The sequence below is a fragment of the Ovis canadensis genome, chromosome 24 (genome assembly GCF_042477335.2).
Source record: "Ovis canadensis isolate MfBH-ARS-UI-01 breed Bighorn chromosome 24, ARS-UI_OviCan_v2, whole genome shotgun sequence".
In the NCBI taxonomy this organism is placed as follows: Eukaryota; Metazoa; Chordata; class Mammalia; order Artiodactyla; family Bovidae; genus Ovis; species Ovis canadensis.
Genome location: NC_091268.1, coordinates 26,123,358 through 26,142,431, shown reverse-complemented (window position 1 = coordinate 26,142,431; position 19,074 = coordinate 26,123,358). Strand labels below are relative to the sequence as shown.

At 48.0% G+C, this 19,074-nt stretch overlaps 1 protein-coding gene across 2 annotated transcripts in view; it reads right to left on the bottom strand.

Annotated features, from left to right (window-relative positions):
- Positions 1 to 19,074, bottom strand: part of SNX29 (sorting nexin 29) — a 603,019-nt gene that overhangs the window by 364,534 nt on the left and 219,411 nt on the right. For both annotated transcript variants that reach the window (XM_069569984.1, XM_069569985.1), the window contains exon 14: positions 15,879 to 15,961. In XM_069569984.1, the coding sequence (XP_069426085.1) occupies positions 15,879 to 15,961 (83 nt within the window). The remainder of the gene's footprint in view (positions 1 to 15,878; positions 15,962 to 19,074) is intronic.

Genomic DNA, 19,074 nt, shown 5'->3' with positions numbered 1-19,074 from the left:
CAGACCAAACCCGTGGGACGGTCTACACCTTCACGCTCTAACACAGGATGGGCAGCCTTCATGAATGCTGTCCCGTCTTCCTCTGGAAAAAGAGGTAAAGACAGCAGTAACCAGTCTCCCAGCCCATCGAACGACACGTCCCGTCATTCTGGCACACGTGTGGCTTGTTATGACAGGACCTTGGCATGATTTGCAGTCCTGTGAGACCACTGCCTCATTTTCCTATTAAAATCCCTACCAATTCTTTGTTATTGGCATGTTTTTTTAAAATACGATCCAGTTCTCCTCTTAGCCCATGAAGTCCGTGTGTCAAGCAGGGGATAAGGGACCCCCAGGCTCTTCAGGCAGAATGTGTTTAGCCCAAGAGTTCCCAGAAAGAAGTGTGACACCAATCTGGAAGGACCTATCCCAGAGTATTAATAATGCTTGAGGGTTTGTGATTTTGATTTTTCTCCTTTATTTTTTGTCCCTATCTTTTTTAATTCTCTGCAATGAATATGGTTTCATTTTTTAACAAGTTGTTCTTCCACATAAAGTTGTTGAAAGAATTTTCAGGCCAGCCGGGTGAGTTCAGCAGGCTGCTCCTGGCCAATGGGTACGTGTGTGCCTGCGTCTATTCCAAGTCCTTCATTTTACTCAGAAGGAAGCCAAGACCTCGAAACTGTGTATGCACCGTGCCTGGCTGCCATGCTGTGAATAGCATTAAAATGAGACAAATCAGATGCAAATAAGGGCAAAAGTAATTAAAGGTGGAGTTGAGCTTAGCCTAATTGGCTCTCCACCTGGGGAAAGGAGGGTGCTTTTGGAGGGACTGGGCCTCAGAAACAGTGAGATTCTAAGTCTAAAATGAAAAGGTAATGGGGGAGCCTGGCAAGGTGAGCCATTTGGGGTACAGCATGGACCAGAATTTATGATTTTGAATTGTGGTGCTGGAGAAGACTCTTGAGAGTCCCTTGGACTGCAAGGAAATCAAACCAGTCAATCCTAAAGGAAATCAACCCAAATGTTCATTGGAAGGACTGATGCTGAAAGCTGAATCTCCAACACTTTGGCCACCTGATGCAAAGAGCCGACTCACTGGGAAAGACCCTGATGCTGGGAAAGACTGAAGGCAAAAGGAGAAGTGGCAACAGAGGATGAGATGGTTGGATGGCATCACTGACTCAATGGACAAGAGTCTGAGCAAACTCCGGATGACAGTGAAGGACAGGGAAGCCAGGCATGCTGCAGTCTACAGGGTCGCAAAGAGTCAGAAACGACTAAGCAACTGAACAACGAACTAGAATGCCGCCCAGGAACTCAGTTCAAGGGCACCACATCCCCTGGCCCCTGTCCACATCCTTGCCTACTCTGCCCAGGCTTGGCTGGCTGGGAACAAACTGGGACTGGAAGGACCAGGCACACACTCTCCCGGAGCCCAGGTTACTGGACACACCCAGGCACCCCGTCTGAGAGCTCCAGGGCAATAGCTACTGTGTGTCGTGCCTTTCTGTGTCTGAGCATCAGTGGCCCAGCCCCCGGCTCACCCGCTGTGTGCCGTGGGCAGAGCACTTGACCCTGATGTTGACAGTAACAACGATCTCACACGGGATATGGGAAGGACTTCAAAGCAGACAGTTTGGCTCTCCTATACTATCTAACTTTTCTTGGCCTTAGTTTCCCCACCTGTAAAGTGGGGTTGCTAAGAGTACTCACCTCACAGGAAGGTTGCCTATTGAGTAGTTAACAGAGGGTATGGCATATGGTGCTTAACCCATAGTTGCTATTATTATTATTATAAACCCAGTCAGTCAATCACTTATCAAACATCTACCCACCAAGGATCAGCGATCTGTTTTAGAAGCTGAGTGCACAACGATATCAAAACCGAGTCAGTCCCACTTATGGTTGCCGGGGGGAAGGCTGGGAGAGAGGGATATTTAGGGAGCGTGGGATGGACATGTACACACTGCTATATTTTAAATGGATAACCGACAAGGGCCTGCAGTACAGCAGAGGGACCTCTGCTCAATGTTATGTGCCAGCTTGGATGGGAGCGGAGAATGGATACATGCGTATGTATGGCCGAGTCCCTTCGCTGTCCACCTGAAACTATCAACATTGTTAATCACCCATACCTCAACACAAAATAAAAAATTTTAAAAAAAACCAAGTCAGTCCCCATTCTCATGGAGCTTACATCCTGCTAAATGTTTACTGAATATGTCACTAAAGAAAGGAAGAAATCAGAATTTTAAAGCACAAAGTACGCAGCCACACAATAGATCTGGGAGTGACCCACTAGGGGAAATGATGGTGAGCTCCATTTGGGCTTCTGGAGCAACGACATCAGCCTGTAAACAGGAGAGGTACCGGACAGAAGATAGATTCTAAACTGAACGAAGAGAAGGTATGGAGAGGGGTGAGGAGGGGCTGCATTTCTCCTGCAACGCAAAGAATGAAACTGAGGCCATAAACCAGTGAAATAACCACAGACCAAGAGATGGGCTTTATCTCTTTATAGGAAGGATGTCTATTTTCTCTGTTCAGTCCAAGTGCAAAAGAAACATTTAGGCAAGTCACTCTCTGCCCAGGTTAGAAGCATCATTACCCACTCAAGCAAAGCAAAATGACCAGTTGCCTGATGAAAACTGTAATTAGAAACTTAAAGCAGAGTAGTTGTCAGAATGAAAGTGGCATTTAATAAAACGAGCCACCTGCCGGCTTCCAGGAAGGGGAGGCGCCCACACCAGAGGAGGCACCGACAGACGAACTGCTCTGGGAGAAGCACAAAGCCTGCAGGGCCAGAAAAAAGTCACGATGACAAAGATAAATGCATGTCTGGGCTAGGCCTCTAAGGAGGGAGCGGAGGCACTCCAAGTGCTCCTGTTCTCTCTGGGCCTTTGTTTCCTGCCAAACAATAAAAAGGAAATGAACAAAAATCATGGATCGATCCCTGGCATTTTCAGGCAATTGCTCCTGCAGTGATTTAGGAGAGGAAAGCATCTTGCAGGGAATGAAGTTCGGTGGAGCAAATAAAACATGAACTCTTACGGGAGGTCTCCAGAGAGACAGGCGCCACTTCCAGAACCAGCAAATGGATGATCTTGCAGCTCTGACCCTGTATCCTTGATGAAGCTTTTCCCCCGCAGCTATGGCACTCAGGGGTGGCTTGGGGGGACTTGAGAAACACCCTCCCTCCATCCACTCCGGTGTCATCGTCATCAGCCTCACCTCTCTCAAAGCCACCTGGGGCCAGGGCTGCTGGCTGCCGACCTCATCTCCGTGTTCCCTGTTTCCTTATGTGCCAATCAGGCAACCATGTTTCCTCATAATTAGGGGGGGCCTAAGAGCTCTAAGGGCTTCCCTGGTGGCTCAGACGTTAAAAAAAATAAAAAATCTGCCTGCAATGCAGGAGACCAGGGTTCATTGCCTAGGTCGGAAAGATCCCCTGGAGAAAGGAACAGTTACCCACTCCAGTATTCCTGCCTGGAGAATCCCATGGACAGAGGGGCCTGGCGGGCTACAGTCCATAGGGTGACAAAGAATAGGACATGACTAAGCAACTAACACCTTCAAGAGCTCTAAAGAAGTCATTTGGAGTGGGAAAGCTCCTTAAAGAAAGCTGATGATCCTAAAGTTTTAAATCCTTACAGACTTCAGCTGTAAAATGCACTCTCTGCCCTTCCCCACTTTTGCTTTTACTGGCCTGAAATAGAGATGTGATGGCTGGGGCACTAGCCACAACATATATACCATGAGGCAATCACGAAGCCAAAAAACCACGTACTGAGGATAGTAGAGCAGAATGAAAAGAGTAGCTTGAGTTAACAACAACCATGAAACGATCACACTAGCCCTGGGCTAAACTATTTACTTCTAGGCTTCCATGAGGTAAGAAATAAGACCTGCGGAAGTCAGTGGTGCCTAGGTTTCCTTCTTCAAGATGCTAAATCTAGTTACACTATCCCACGTAAACATACAAACTCAACAAAAATGGACAGCATGCTATGCAGATACAGTCTCCGGAAAATGCCTTCAAACCCCCTTTCCAACAAAACCACCAAACCCCTTCTACCTAAAGATGCTGGTGTTACCAATTGCCCCTGTCACGCCAGATGCAACAACCCCTATCTGTTTCCTCCTCAATATCCTCTCTTGGCAAAACCCATCTCTTACTTTTGGAGGCCTGCCCCTCTCCCTTCTCAATCCAGAATGTTTGGGTGGAGCTGCTCCCACCGAAGTTCTAAGTTCCCTGACACACATACACCCCCAAGTACCCAGCATTAGTCTAAGTGAGGCCTGCCCCCCCCCCGAAGCGGGCCAAGCAGAATTAACCTGGAAACATCTGTGCACACAATCAGTAAGGACATCCTGAACTACACTTGCAACTTTTAAGTCTTTTTATTAATCTGAAATCAATATGGAAATTCATCTTTTATATCTAGGTGGTGGTGAGTACATTGGGTGATGGGTACATTACTCTCTGAACTTTTCCAGCAAATTCTAACTTCAAACTATCAAAGCTAAAATCTGTGGCCACCATCCCTGGAGGCTCTTCCTGGTGTTGGCAGTACTGAGTGCTCAGCAAGGGCCAGGGACTGAGGCTACCAGTTCAGATTTTTATTTAAAGGTCAGGAAATTGGCTAATCACACAAATATTGTTTTACCAGGATAATGGACTGCAAAAGCTTTCAAAGAGGTTTACTCTACAATTATGACCATAATTATTCACCCACTTTCAGAAATTAATGAACAGGTGTTCTGCTAATGGACCCTGACCCTTCAAAATGCTTCTATAACCCAAAATAATGTCAACATTTGCCTGGTACTTTACATACATCATCTCTTTTAAACTTCAATAATGCTAGGAAGTCAAAACTATTATCACTCTGTTCAAATAAAAACTCTGAGGCTCCAAGATTAAAACTTGGTCCAAGACTTCAGAGCTGCTAGACGATGAGGCTGAGGTTCAAGCCAGATCCCCTCAAATGGAAAACGTGTGCCTGCCTTTGGCCTCCAAGCTCTGCTATCGCCTTTTCTGAGTTCCTTCTCAAGGCAGAGGCTTCTCTTTCCAGTGGAAGGAAGAGCTTTCACTGCGTCCACAGCACATCTGGTCCACACCCAGCACTGCTGCCAAGAAGCCCGTCTGTTTGTCCCCAGCTGACGCCCAGCTCTGAGCCCCTCATGCTCTGGCTTGGCTGCCCGTGTTGGCAACAGCACGTGATCGGGTTTCGGGGACCCATGAGGACAGGGGAATAGAGCAGGGTTTTCAGGATAAAGTGAAGGCGGAGATTTGAACCAGCTGGGCCAGCCATCCCAGGCACAGGCTGCCTCCTGCAGAACAAGCATCTCTCAGTCACCTGCCAGACACTGAGGTTTATCACCTAAGACATCTCTGGGAGAATCAACTCAGGGGCGCAGGGGAAACACGGCCTCAGCTTACACCTGGGGAGGAATTTTGGCTCAGCCACTCTGGAGCAGGATGACTGCAATTATTAATTTCTTATGTCCACGTGAGTCAAGGTTTCTACCGCCAAGAATCAACGGACCCTGACACATTTGAAGCACTTCATAACTTGATGGTGCAGTGGCACGCATCACTTCATCAGCTTGGAAACAACATCCTCTAACGTGGTGGTTGCAAGTGGTCAAGCACTGGGAGGCTTTAAAACTCCCCAGGTGACTCAAATGGAGCCCAGATGAGAAGCTCTGCTCCACGAGGGGAAGGAGGGGAGAGTGGTTTATAAGGAAACTAGTGGGAAGAAGCGCTCTCTGATTGGGTTGCTGGGAAGACGGAAACAAGAGCTGCTGGGAGCTTACTGTCACCATAAGAACACCTGCCTGAAAAAGGAAGCGACAACGAGGGGGCATTGCAAAGCTGGGGCACACCAGTCACGGGAGCCCACGGGTGCATCTCTTCCTAACTTTGCGTTCAGTGACGTCATGTGAACAGCTTGAAACTGACCACAGTGGAGCACGGACACCATGGAAATTAGTGCTTTCCTCTGAGGGCTGGTGGTCCAACATTTAGCAGCACCACACTGCTGATATTGGGAGGAAGGGGGACAGAGTTGAGTTAAAAAACGAAAAACAAGAAACATTTCCTAATGATATTGTTTGAGCCCCGGGATCAAGCCATTCCTAAAGACAGACACTCCTGGATTTCTGCTGTTTAACTGAAAACCGATTAAATTGGGTTTTTATGATTCTTGTAATCAAAATAGCTCTGAATGATGAAACCCTCAACGAGTCAAAGTCATGTGCTAATAAGTACAGTTATAAGGAGCCAAAACTACATGTGATCAGAAGAATCTGGTTGGAGGCACAACTGAAAAATGCAGTTACATGTGGTACAGCATGTTATCAGTGACCTTAGAATGAAGACCCACAACCTCGCCCACTGCTGCTGCTGCTGCTGCTGCTGCTAAGTCGCTTCAGTCGTGTCTGACTCTGTGCGACCCCAAAAATAGCAGCCTACCAGGCTCCCCCGTCCCTGGGATTCTCCAGGCAAGAACACTGGAGTGGGTTGCCATTTCCTTCTCCAATGCATGAAAGTGAAAAGTGAAAGTGAAGTCGCTCAGTCGTGTCCGACTCTTAGTGACCCCATGGACTGCAGCCCTCCAGGCTCCTCCGCCCATGGGAGTTTCCAGGCAAGAGTGCTGGAGTGGGGTGCCACTGCCTTCTCCCGCCCACTGCTGAGCTCTCCCTAATTGCTGTGGGTTTTCAATCAGGTTCTACAACAACTCCTCCTGTATTTCTATTCATTTCTAATCATTCGTGTTATGAACATTTATGGAAGATGGCCAACAGATACATGAAGACACCAACATCGCTCATTATTAGGGGAATGTAAATCAAAACTACAATGAAATATTACCTCACACCGGTCAGAAAGCCCATCATCAAAAAATCTATAAACAATCAATGCTGGAGAGGATGTGGCGAAAAGGGAACCCTCCTGCCCTGTTGGTGGGAATGCAAATTGAGACAGCCACCATAGAGAAGGGTATGGAGATTCCTCAAAAACTAGGAATAAACCTACTGTAAGACCCAGCAATCCCACTCCTGGGCATATACCCTGAGAAGACCATGACTGAGAAAGACACACGCGCCTCAGGGTCCACAGCAGCACTGTTTACAACAGTTAGGACGTGGAAGCAGCCCAGACGGCCACTGAGAGAGGAATGGATAAAGATGTGCTGCATATAGGCAATGCCGTACGACTCAGCCATAAAAAAAGAATGAATCTGAGTTGGTTTCAGTGAGGTGGATGAACCTAGAGCCTGCTATACAGAGTGAATTAAGTCAGAAAGAGAAAAGCAAATATTGTGTATTGATGCATCTATCTGGAGAAGGAAATGGCAACCCACTCCAGAATTCTTGCCTAGAGAATGCCACAGATGGAGGAGCCGGGCAGGCTACAGTCCATGCATATCTATTGAATCTAGAAAAATGACACTGATGAACTTATTTGTAGAGAAGCAATCGAGACACAGATATAGATAATGGAGACACAGATATAGATAATGGACTTGAGGACACAGCAAGGGAAGGAGAGGGTGGGATGAATGGAGAAGGCAGCATCAACATATGTGCACTACCATGAGCAAAAGAGACAGCTGGTGAGAAGTTGCTACACAGCACAGGCAGCCCAGCCTGGTGCTCTGTGATGACCCAGAGGGATGGGAGGAGGGGAGGGAGGCGATGTATGCATAATTATGGCTGAATTGCGTTGTTGTATGGCAGAAACCAACACAACATTGTAAAGCAATATCCCTCCAATTAAAGAATAAATTATTTTAAAAAATATATTTATGGAACGCATCCCTTTGGTGAAGCCTGAGCGGGACCCTCTGAACACAGCAGAGGGAAGAACAGGCAAGGTCTCTGCTCCTTGAACGGTACACTGCAGGGCGGAACACGGACAGTGAACAAGGAAGGGAAGAGACAGTCGAGACACGCTGAGGCGCTAGATCAAGGAAGCGACGGGACGAAGGAGGAAGGAGAGGCGGGGTGGCCAGGGGAGGTGACACCTGAACAGGGACTGCCTGACGAGGCAGGACCAGCCTTTCAGAGATGAGGGAGAAGCATTCCCGAAGGAGAGCAACAGCCAAGGTCTAGAGGTGTTACTTGGTAAGGCCAGTGCGGCCAGGAGGAGACGGGGCTGGGAAGTAGGGAAGAGCCGGACCACGCCGAGCACTGCAGGCCCTCATCAAAAAGTCCAGACTGGACGTCCCTGGTGGCCCAGTGGTTAAGGCTCTGTGCTTTACTGCAGGGGGCGTGGGTTAGAGCCCCGGTCAGGGAACTAAGGTCCCACATCCTGCAGGGCAACGAAGAGCACGTGCCACAACAACTGAGCCTATGTGCTCTAGAGCCTGTGGTGCACAGCTAGAGGAAGCCCCTGCAGGCTGCAGCAAAGACTCAGCACAACCAAAATAATCTTTTTTTTAAACTGTGGATTGAGTTTTAAACAGCAGAGCGACGAGATCTTAGCAGAGTCTCCACGAGGTCCAGTGCTGATCGCGCTAGAACCAGACACACGCACACGACTCCCAAGCTTGCTTCCGTTGCAACCAAAGCAGCCTGCCTCAAACGAAGACCTCTCCGCCTGTGTGCACACGGGGGACAAGAATATGCGGCCACCAACGGAGACAGCCCAGTGCCTGCAGCCACTGAGGGAAGCTGCAGGTTGAAAGGTCCCACAGTACCACACGCACCCTGAAGCCCCCAAGCTCCGTGAATCCTCTCGCCTTTGACGCTGCGTCATTACAGGACCAGGCTTCTCCACGGTCCCGCCCCACTTCCCAGAGCCCGGGGAAGTGAGACCCCGAGGAGCACATGGAGCGCAGGCAGGTGTGGGAGCGAGGGGTCACTGGGCGAGTCACACGCAGGCAGAGACACGACACGGCACACAGGCTGACAGCTTCCTTTTCTTTTTTTTTTAAACTTCTTTTATTTCTTAAACTTTTAAAACTGCTCCCAAGCCTCCCTCATCCATCAAGTTCCTCCCCCTGATCGCCTGCTCTCACTGCTGATTACTCTGATTTCCACCAGCAACAGGCCATTGCTTCTCCCTCTGCCCCTGAGCCTGTGGCTGATGAATTAAACGGCGATGCCAACAAGAGCTTGCAGCCTTAAAATCCATCACCACAGAATAGGACTGACTACGGAGGCCAGGACAGATGATTCTGGGGGAGGGGACCTCATGAGAGGAGGGGGCCAGAAGGAAGGACCTCACAACATACAGACACGGCAGGTTAGGAAAGACAGGCTTCAGAGAAACGACAGCTCCCCCTGAAGACAGAACAGACCCTGCATCCAGCAAAGAGCAAACAGTTTGCCATGACTGTGCTTCCCAGGGGCTCAATGGTAAAGAATTCGATTACCAGTGCAGGAGATGCAGGAGTCGAGGGTTCTCTCCCTGGGTCAGGAAGATCCCCTGGAGGAGGAAATGGAACCCACTCCGGTATTCGTGCCTGGAGAAGTTCATGGACAGAGGGATCTCATGTGAGCTGCAGCCCATGGGTTCTCAAAGCATCAGACACAATTGAGCGCATGTGCATCCAAGCTACGGAAACCCAACCCAAGCTTGAAGACAGTGGCAGGGGAAGCTAGTGAATTATTGCTCTTGTTAACAGTACGTTTAGGGCTGAACCGTCGTCACATCAGGACGGCTGGATTCGGGGATTCGAAGGACACGATCGACCCCCAGTGCCCCTCTGCCTCTCAGCTCAGCTCCTCGCCCTGTGTGACGGCCTCACACTCAGGCTCCACTCGGAGACAAGGTAACTACAGTGGCTCCAGCCTTCCAGGCCTGACGGGAAAGAACTCCTCCCGACAGCCTAGCAGAGCCCTGAGGCCCAGCTGGAGCCAGTCGGCTGAGGTCAAAGGCAGGATGGAGGGTAGGGCCTCATCGACATCACGGGGCTGACTCTGAGTGAGGACGCCAGGCCCAGAGAAGCTGGAGCACAGGCAACCTAACACCACACAGCCAGAGACGGCCACCACGCCAGCCGGGGGCGGCGGCCAGAGCCGCGTGACGCAGGAGGACGCGGGCGCGTCTGGAATCCCACCTTCAGCTGCCCCTGTAGAACCTCTTCCTTGGTACTGAGAACCAGCTCCAACTCACGGGCAAATGCTCCTTGGGAAAGCCCAGGAGAAGCCCAACACCCACCAAGGGGCTGCTCTGCAGGGAAGACCTCCATGAGACCAGCCCCACCCCCACCATGGGGCACTCAGAGAACCCAGACTCCCCAGATGCAGACGCAACCCCGTGGTTGTTCAGTCACTAAATCGTATCTGACTCTTTACAACCCCATGGACTGCAGCACGCCAGGCTCCCCTGTCCTTCACTGTCTCCTAGAGTTTGCTCAAATTCACATCCATTGAGTCAGTGATGCTGTCTAACCATCTCATCCTCTGCTGCCTTCTTCTCCTTTGCCTGTCAAAACCCTTATATTAATCACATCCGGAAAGTCTATCTCTGGCTTCCCTGGTAGCTCAGTGGTAAAGCATCCTCCTGCTAATGCAAGAGATGTGGGTTTGATCCCTGGGTTGGGAAGATTCCCTGGAGGAGGAAATGGCAACCCACTTCAGTATTCTTGCCTGGAGAATCTCACAGACAGAGGAGCCTGACGGGCTGCAGTCCATGGGGTCACAAGAGTCAGACATGACTAAGCAACTGAACAGCAACAACTAGTCTCTTTCACCACAGAAGGCGGTGTGGGCACAGATTCCAGGGATCAGGACACAGACATCTCTGGAGGCCCGACTTTCCACCCACCCCCAGCGTTTTCTAGATCCCAGCATGTCATCTGAATCACACCTCTTAACAGCTAATCCTCACAACAACCTCTTAAGTATATATACTATTTTAATAAATCCTAATTTTACAAGTGTTCACAGGGGCCATGAGAGAGAAAGTGAGACAGTAAAAATAGCAATAACAATAACTGTCATATTTACTGAGTGGCTGCTACATATCAGACATTATTCTAAGTGCTTTCCATATACTAATTTATCCCTTCTTCCCCCAACACCCTATAAGGAAGGTATTCTTACAGTTCCCATTTTACAGAGGAAGAAACTGAGGCATAGAAACTTACCTGGCCTCTAAGTCAGTTGCCCTGGGGAAGTCCTCAGTGTCTTTGGCACAGGGGTCCCTCGTCCACTAATGTCATTTACGACGAGCAAGAAGAATGTGGAATGCACAGTGATTTCCAAACGCTTTGGCCATGACCACTATTTCGGTCAGGACATGTACAGGGACTAGGATGCGGTGACTCCTTTGGAGATAAATGTCACAGCTACAGGTGAAACAAGCCTTCTTCTGTTGACAGAGCCTTTCCCCAGATGGTCAGGCGTGATGGAGGAGATGCCTACTCAGGGAACGCCACTGCTGACCCAGCCCTGCTGCTGGCGTCTCCCTCAGGAGGCACCCAGAAAGATCTGCCGTCATCACAGGTCTTAACCAAAGGGCCCCCACCTTGGGCCACACATCCATGAGAAGACATCCCCCATTAACACACACTCGGCCTCACTCCCCACCTCCTACATGACTGTGAGAGCCTCCGCCAAATGGAGATGCTGGGTTAAACAGAGAATGCGGCCCCCCTGGATCGTCCTCCTCCTTGGTCCCCACTGGGTGGGCATCATTCAGCAGACCCAACAATGCCTCACAAGGGGGTCCCGGGCGCTATACTTGGGAGACAATGCACTGGGGAGTGTGATTCTGGCTTCAGTCAAACTGGAGTTTCCAACCAACTGTCAGTAATAAAGACATCATTTGGAACACTTTTGTCAGATGCCTACGTCGATGTTTCATCAAGAACATGAGGAGGAAGGAGAGTCATGATAACCTCAGAACTGAAATAAAGTTACCGACTGACATCTTAAAGATTGTCAGCAATCTATTCTAAAGGTCCATTTTAAGTTGACCTTTTTTTTCTTCATCTTGAAGGCACTTCCCACAACAACAATGAATATAATGATCCCAACATAGCCCTCAGCCATCTATTCAATCCCGAAGGCATTTGGGGCTTCAGTGATTTCTCACCCTTTTCCCTACTGATGAGCTCAGTTTCACAATTTGTTGTCCAAATGATTAAAAAAAAAAAAAGAAAAGAAAAGAAAAAGCTTTATAGCCTCAACCTAAAAGGATTCTCTAGTGGAAAAAGCATTCTGAACTCTCACCTAGACTTTGAGAAGCTGGTCCACACCTCTATGTCCACCTAACATCAGGAGCCACGCAAATCCTGGATCAGAAAAGACTCTCCCTGGCCAACCTCCCCCTTCCCCTTGTCCCCAGCTCCCCGGAAACACCAAGTCCCCCACCCCAACCTGTCTAGGACACCCCCAAGATACCACAGCCTGACAAGGGCACCCCAAGGCACCCCAATCTGGCCAAGGCACATACTCCATAGTTTTCAACAAATTGAATCAGCAGCTGGCTGGGGTTGAGGAGTGAGCCCCAATTTCTCTGAGTAGTAGATGACATCACTTGAAAATTAGGTAAAGGCACTGGAAAGGCCAGAACACAATTTCCGAAAGCACATCTTCCAATCAGGCTGCTTGCTGGTGTCTGGCATGTTAGCTGGTGCTCACAATTTTACGTAAGTGGAAGAAAGAATAAAATGCTGGACTTAAACAAGGAAGAGAAGGGCATCACTCAGTTCGTGCCTGCACTGAAGGACTTTCCTAAAGACCTTCCACCCAGGATGACTCCCAGATATGGGAGATGGTCTTCTGTGACCTGGTGAAAATAGAGTGGTAAGAGACTGCAAAAGGGACTTTGCCGACAAAGTTCTAGATAGTCAAAGCTATGATTTTTCCAGTAGTCATGTACTGATGTTAGAGTTGGGCCATAAAGAAGGTTGAGTGCTGAAGAACTGATGCTTCCTAATTGTGGTGTTGGAGAAGACTCTTGAGAGTCTCTCTTGGACTGCAGGGAAAACAAAGCAGTCCATCCTAAAGGGAATCAGTCCTGAATATTCATTGGAAGGGCTGATGATGAAGCTGAAACTCCAATCCTTTGGCCACCTAATGTGAAGAACTGACTCATTGGAAAAGACCCTGATGCTGGGAAAGATTGAAGGCAGGAGGAGAAGGGGACAACAGAGGATGACATGGTGGGATGGCATCACCAACTCAATTGACATGAGTTTGGGTAAACTCCAGAAGTTGGTGATGGACATGGAGGCCTGGCGTGCTGCAGTCCATGGGGTCACAAAGAGTCAGACACAACTGAGTGACTGAACTGAGCCAAGCAACTGAGCAACAAACAAGAAAAGGACCACAAATGAGCGGCAAGGCATGCTTCATCCTCTCTGCTCTGTTCCACTTAAGGGTTATCACATGCCCAGCTCTGGCTCAGCACATTCAGGCTGGGTCTTTGGAAAACTGACTTTGGCTGCGGTGAGAAACCCTTCTGTATGTTGTAGCTTCTGTTTTGGGGGCTCGGGGGGGACGACTCATTCCAAAAATGCTCCTACTCAGAAATGTACTACATAGTATTGCAGATTTTAAACCAAACTCAAGCCCAGTGGTACTCCCCACCCCAGGTTTAATTTTCTTACAGGATCAAATTAAATTTCTGTGAGGGCAGAGTATAGCTTTCAGGAACGGTGGTGGCGCAGTCCACAGGTCACCTGCACAAGAGTCAGACATCGAAACGTGCAAATCGAGAGCCCCCCCAGCCCGTGATCCCGAGATGAGGCACAGGCACTTGGCTCCCCAGGAAAGGCCTCTGAACACGAGTTCAGAAGTTCATAAGGCAAAGAATCAGGGATTTAGAAGGAAATGACCGGAGTTCATTTCCACCCCAAAGCCACAGACAAGACTTTTAAGCTCTCCTGAACCTCTAATAATGAATATTTTAAAACACAGGGGAAACACCTGCTCATCCCAGGATTACTGAGTCAAATGTGAATAGACTTGAACTTGCTTGGAAAGGATAAAGGGCTAAACGACTCATTCCAAACATGCAGTGAATGAAATGAATGGCTGCAAAAGCCAGGTGCTGGGGAAACAAAGATGAGAAGTGAGGAGTCACAAGGCCAACGCAGACACAACCCAGTGTAATGAGATGGAGTCCGGGCCACACAAGCAGTACCCATATGGAAAGGGTGATGGTCCCCCTGAGAAAGACAAGATTAATGCTGCAGTGATAACCCCCAGACTGGCAGCAGTTACAAACTAGTGATGAAGAAAGCAAGGCATGCTATCAAAGAAAAGCAGAAAGAAAATCAACGTGTTGAACCTCATCAAATGGAGACCATAATAAATACAAACACTCAAAAAAAATTCCAATCTTTCATGATATTACTATGCAAATCACACTGAGAGTATAATCCTGTCTTTTTATGCAAATCACACTGAGAGTATAATCCTGCCTCTATGACACAGGAAAATAACTACCTGTACCGGACACCAACTGTACACTGGCTGCCACATGAATGAAGGCTTTGCAGCCACTGTTTTGGTAAATCCCCACAACAACCCTCACGCCACTGGTGTGATTTCCTCTAACACTGGTGTGGCGTTTCCTCTTTCAGATGGCTAAGTCACTCCAAGAGGAGTGAGGATGCGCCTAAGTCATGGAGGATGCGCCTGACCTCGAATTCAGGACTGGCTGACTCCCAAGACCTGTGGGCATAGAGCATACTGCCCTCTGTTAAAACGTCCACACTCCGAGGGCTTGTTTTTGTATAAGAAAATCTTGTTCTGGTCAGTTGGCTGAAGGTCGCAAGACACTTCAGCTAAAGTTAAACACCCTGTCTTCAGGCTGACCTCAGAAAGGCTTCAGCAGAGTCACGGCAGCTAAAGTGCGGCTGGACTACACAGGGAGGAAGCATACAGCGCCACCTTATCCAGCGGGATCTTGGCCAGGTGATCACTTTTCTATCTACTCGTATTTCTGACCAAGAATACTATTATTATTTGCAGCTAAACTCTACTCCAGGAGTCATGTACAGATGTGAGAGTTGGACTATACAGAAAGCTTAGCGCCGAAGAATTGATGCTTTCAAACTGTGCTGGAGCAGACTTGAGAGGACCTTGGACTGCAAGGAGATCAAACTAGTCAATCCTAAAGGAAATCAGCCCTGAATGTTCATTGGAAGGGCTGATGCTGAAGCTCCAACACTTTGGCCACTTAATGTGAAGAACTGACTCACTGGAAAAGATTTTAATGCTGGGAAAGATTGATGGCAGGAAGAGAAGGGGAAAACAGAGAATGAGATGGTTGGATGGCATCACTGACTCAAAGGACATGAGTCTGAGCAAACTCCAGGAGATGGTGAAGGACAGGGAAGCCTGGTGTGCTGCCATCCATGGGGTCGCAACGAGTTGGACAAGACTTAGTGACTGAACAACTTACTCAGTACTCCCTCTCTGGTAGGCATTATGCTAAGACGTCTACGTGGATTGCCTCATGAGACAGGGGCTGCCAGCTGCCCCCATTTTATAGATGAGAAAACTGAGGTACAGAGAGATTAAGAAACAGAACTGGAGCTGGGGTTGGAGCCTGATCAGCCTAACGCCACTGGTTCTCTGCCACTCTGGCATTCTGTTGCGTTCACCCATGGCCTGACATGACTTAATCATGCTACAAGTTCACCACCTTGCAAATATCTTAGGACTTTAGTCATAAAACTCCCTAACTGCACAGACTGATACAATGATTGCTAACAGTCTAGCAAGTAAGTCTTACAGTTTTGCAAGAATGAAGAGCAGGGTCTTTCATCTAATTAATTTTCCAGGATCCTAAGCAGCACGGTTTTTCTAACTCATCTGCAGGTGTATTCATCCCATGCTGAGTGTCTGCCGGGCCAGGCACAGGGGTGATCAAGATGAAAAGGTGCAGCCCCCGCCCCACTCGGGTTCCCTCTGCCCCTCACCTTCGGCTGTTTGACCTTCTCTTTTCAGCATCTGGACAGCGCCTACGTATTTCTTCAGTTGCACTTTGAGTACTTCATTTTCTCTGTGGGTACAAGAATGTCAGAAAAATGTATTTTAAAATTGGCAACTTAGACCCAAGGAAGGAAGAGAATCTGTGTAAGGAAAATACACAGTGTGCGTCTGGTAAATATTAATACATTCTGTTTTAGAGATCATTGCTGGAAATGACAACGTTAGCGAAGGCGCGTTTGTGTAACACCTTCAAGAACCGCTCATTCATGGTGGAAATAAGCGCTACCTGGTTTCAGCATCCACACAGTCAGGATGCTGGCATGTGCTGTCCCCAGGTTACTTGAGTCTAACAACCTGTTAGGTGCCGGCTGTGTCAGGCATTCTGTAGTGTTTACAGAAACTAAAAATGGACAAAGTTACAGTGTGTCCATTTACAGAAACACATAGGTATTGTTTACTTGGGGAACACTCAGTGTTTTTAGTAACTACTACATGTATTCGGACACGACTGAGCAACTGAACTGAACATGTATTAAACATTATTTGCCAGGCACCACATAAAGTCTTTATTATCTCAGTCAAACCTTCCAAGGTACATATTAACACAACAACCCCCATTTTACAGATGAGCAAAGTGTGGTACAATGATGAAAAGCAGTTATGCCCCACCCCTCTCCCCATGTGAGACTGTAGAATGAAGCTTGAAACTCGGGCAGTGACAAGATCCCACTCTACTAAATTCACTCTCCAGGTACCCTGGCTGAGGACTAGGACATGAAGGTCAGGAGAGAAAAAGACCATCTGTTGAGAACTTACCACACAGTTCAGACTTTACAAATATGACCTCAGTGAATCAAGCACGCATATATACATTCATCCGCTCTTCATTCAGTGGAGACATGTTTCTTAAGTACCTAACAATATGTCGTTCTGCAGGAGAGGAGCTGGGGCACGGAGAAGGTCACATGGCCAACGCCAAGGTCATACGTAAGACACACAGTCTGGATACAAACCCAGGTCTATGTCTCCAAGGCCCCAGTGAGCGCTTCTCTGTCTCTCTTGGGATTTGAAACTGGTTTCTTACCTTGGCCCCAGAGACAAATGCCTCTTCCACACTTTCTGCTTCTACGCATTCCCTATCCAACAAGGTTTTTAGCCTGAGTGTTCTTACACATGCTGGAATATTGCCTTACGATGAAAACAGCGTTATGACTGGGTGTCTCTTATGACTATAAAAAATAAAACACTCATTGCAAAATACTCAATCAGAACACATTTAAGAAGGAATGTAAAAATTCCACTAAAAATCCTTGAAATAAATCTCACTAACTTCTTAAGACTCTTGAGAGTCTCTTACCAGCAAGGAGATCAAAGCAGTCAATCCTAAAGGAAATCAACCCTGAATATTCACTGGAAGGACTGATGCTAAAGCTGAAGCTCCAATACTTTGACCACCTGATGCAAAAAACCGACTCGGAAAAGACCCTGAGGCTGGGGAGACAGAAGGCAGGAGGACAGACAGGCGACAGAGGACAAGATGGTCTGACAGCATCACCAACTCAACGGATATGAGGTTGAGCAAGGTCCGGGAGATGGTGAAGGAAAGGGATGTGCTGCAGCCTCTGGGGTCATGAAGAGTCAGACACCACTGAGCAACGGAAGAACAACAACATTTTTACTTCCATCCTATGAACTCTCACCTGAACATGCACACATACGTACATCACTGAATATAATTATTCACAGGTGAAACATCTTTCACACGCCTCAAAATTTTTCTGTTTGAAGACTTTTTTCCTCTGTTTACTGTCCCACACATCCTTCGCCATGGCAACCACCATTAAACCTCTGGTACACACATTTCATGTCTCCTCCATGTTCACAGGGTCCCTACAAACCTGATACACACAGAGTTTACTTTATGCAGCCGGGTCCTACTATAAATTTTTCTGCAACTGGTTTATCTCATTTAACAATTCACCAAGGTAAGCTTCTGATTCCATCTATTTATGGATGGAGATGCCATTCCTTGGTAATAATATGCCACATATATGCTCAGTGGAAAAACTACGGACTGTAAATCACTGACTCTGTTTCTGATGCATCTTCCTATACCTCAGCCCACAGAGACAGCACTCTGCATTGTGCTTTTCTGCACTGTGTTTTGGCAGAAAGAACACAAGTACCAACTGCAGACACGACCATATACTGAGGTGTCGCCTAAAACTGTGCATTCATCTCAGAAACTTGGAAAGAAAGTCAGACATGAAGGAGTTTCTTAATTATCGTCCTCCTCCTAGACAGCCTGTCACAAATATTTCTATTGGCAGCTGCACTTTCTCTGTGATACAAAGAGCCAGTGTCTGAGGCTAATAAACAACTAAGGAATCTCGAGATCTGCGGGCAGGAAAACACTCCCCAGCGGACATGCTGACACAGCTGCTTTTCCTGGATCCCCCTGCCAGCTCTTGTCACTCATCCCAGCTTACTCCTAATCCCCTCGTGTGAATTCCAAGCACACAGCCTAAAATAAGGGACAAAAAGAAATTGATATGCATCTCTGTACGGTCTGCAGGGCTGGAGAAGACGCTCAAGGGTCCCTTGGACTGCAAGGATATCAAATCAGTCAATCCTAAGGGAAATTAGTCCTGCATATCATTGGAAGGACTGATGCTGAAGCTCCAATATTTTGGCCACCTGATGTGAAGAGCCGACTCGTTAAAAAAGACCCTGATGCTGGACAAGATTGAGGGCAGGAGGAGAAAGGGGCAACAGAGGATGAGATGGTTAGATGGCATCATCTACTCAGTGAACATGAATCTGAGAAAACTCCAGGAGATAATGAAGAACAGGGAAGCCTGGTGAACTGCAGTCCATGGGGTTGCAAGGACAAGACTTAGGTTGAACAACAAATGGCCTAATTTAACAGTGATACGTTCAGAATGTTGTGCAAGAGGCAAGAAGAGGTAGGTTTACTCAGGCCCACCAACTGGTGAGTTGTGTCGGGCTGTCAAGCCTCAGTTTGCCCAAGCACACCATCCAAGCCCCCCCCCCCCCCCCACCGCCTCAGCTGCCTAGTTCACTGTCAATTCTGCAGCCAGTACTGAAATGTTCAAGAGGCTGCTTTTCTTCTGGTTTGGAGGCATCTTTTAACAACATCTTAACACTATCTAAATATCAAGG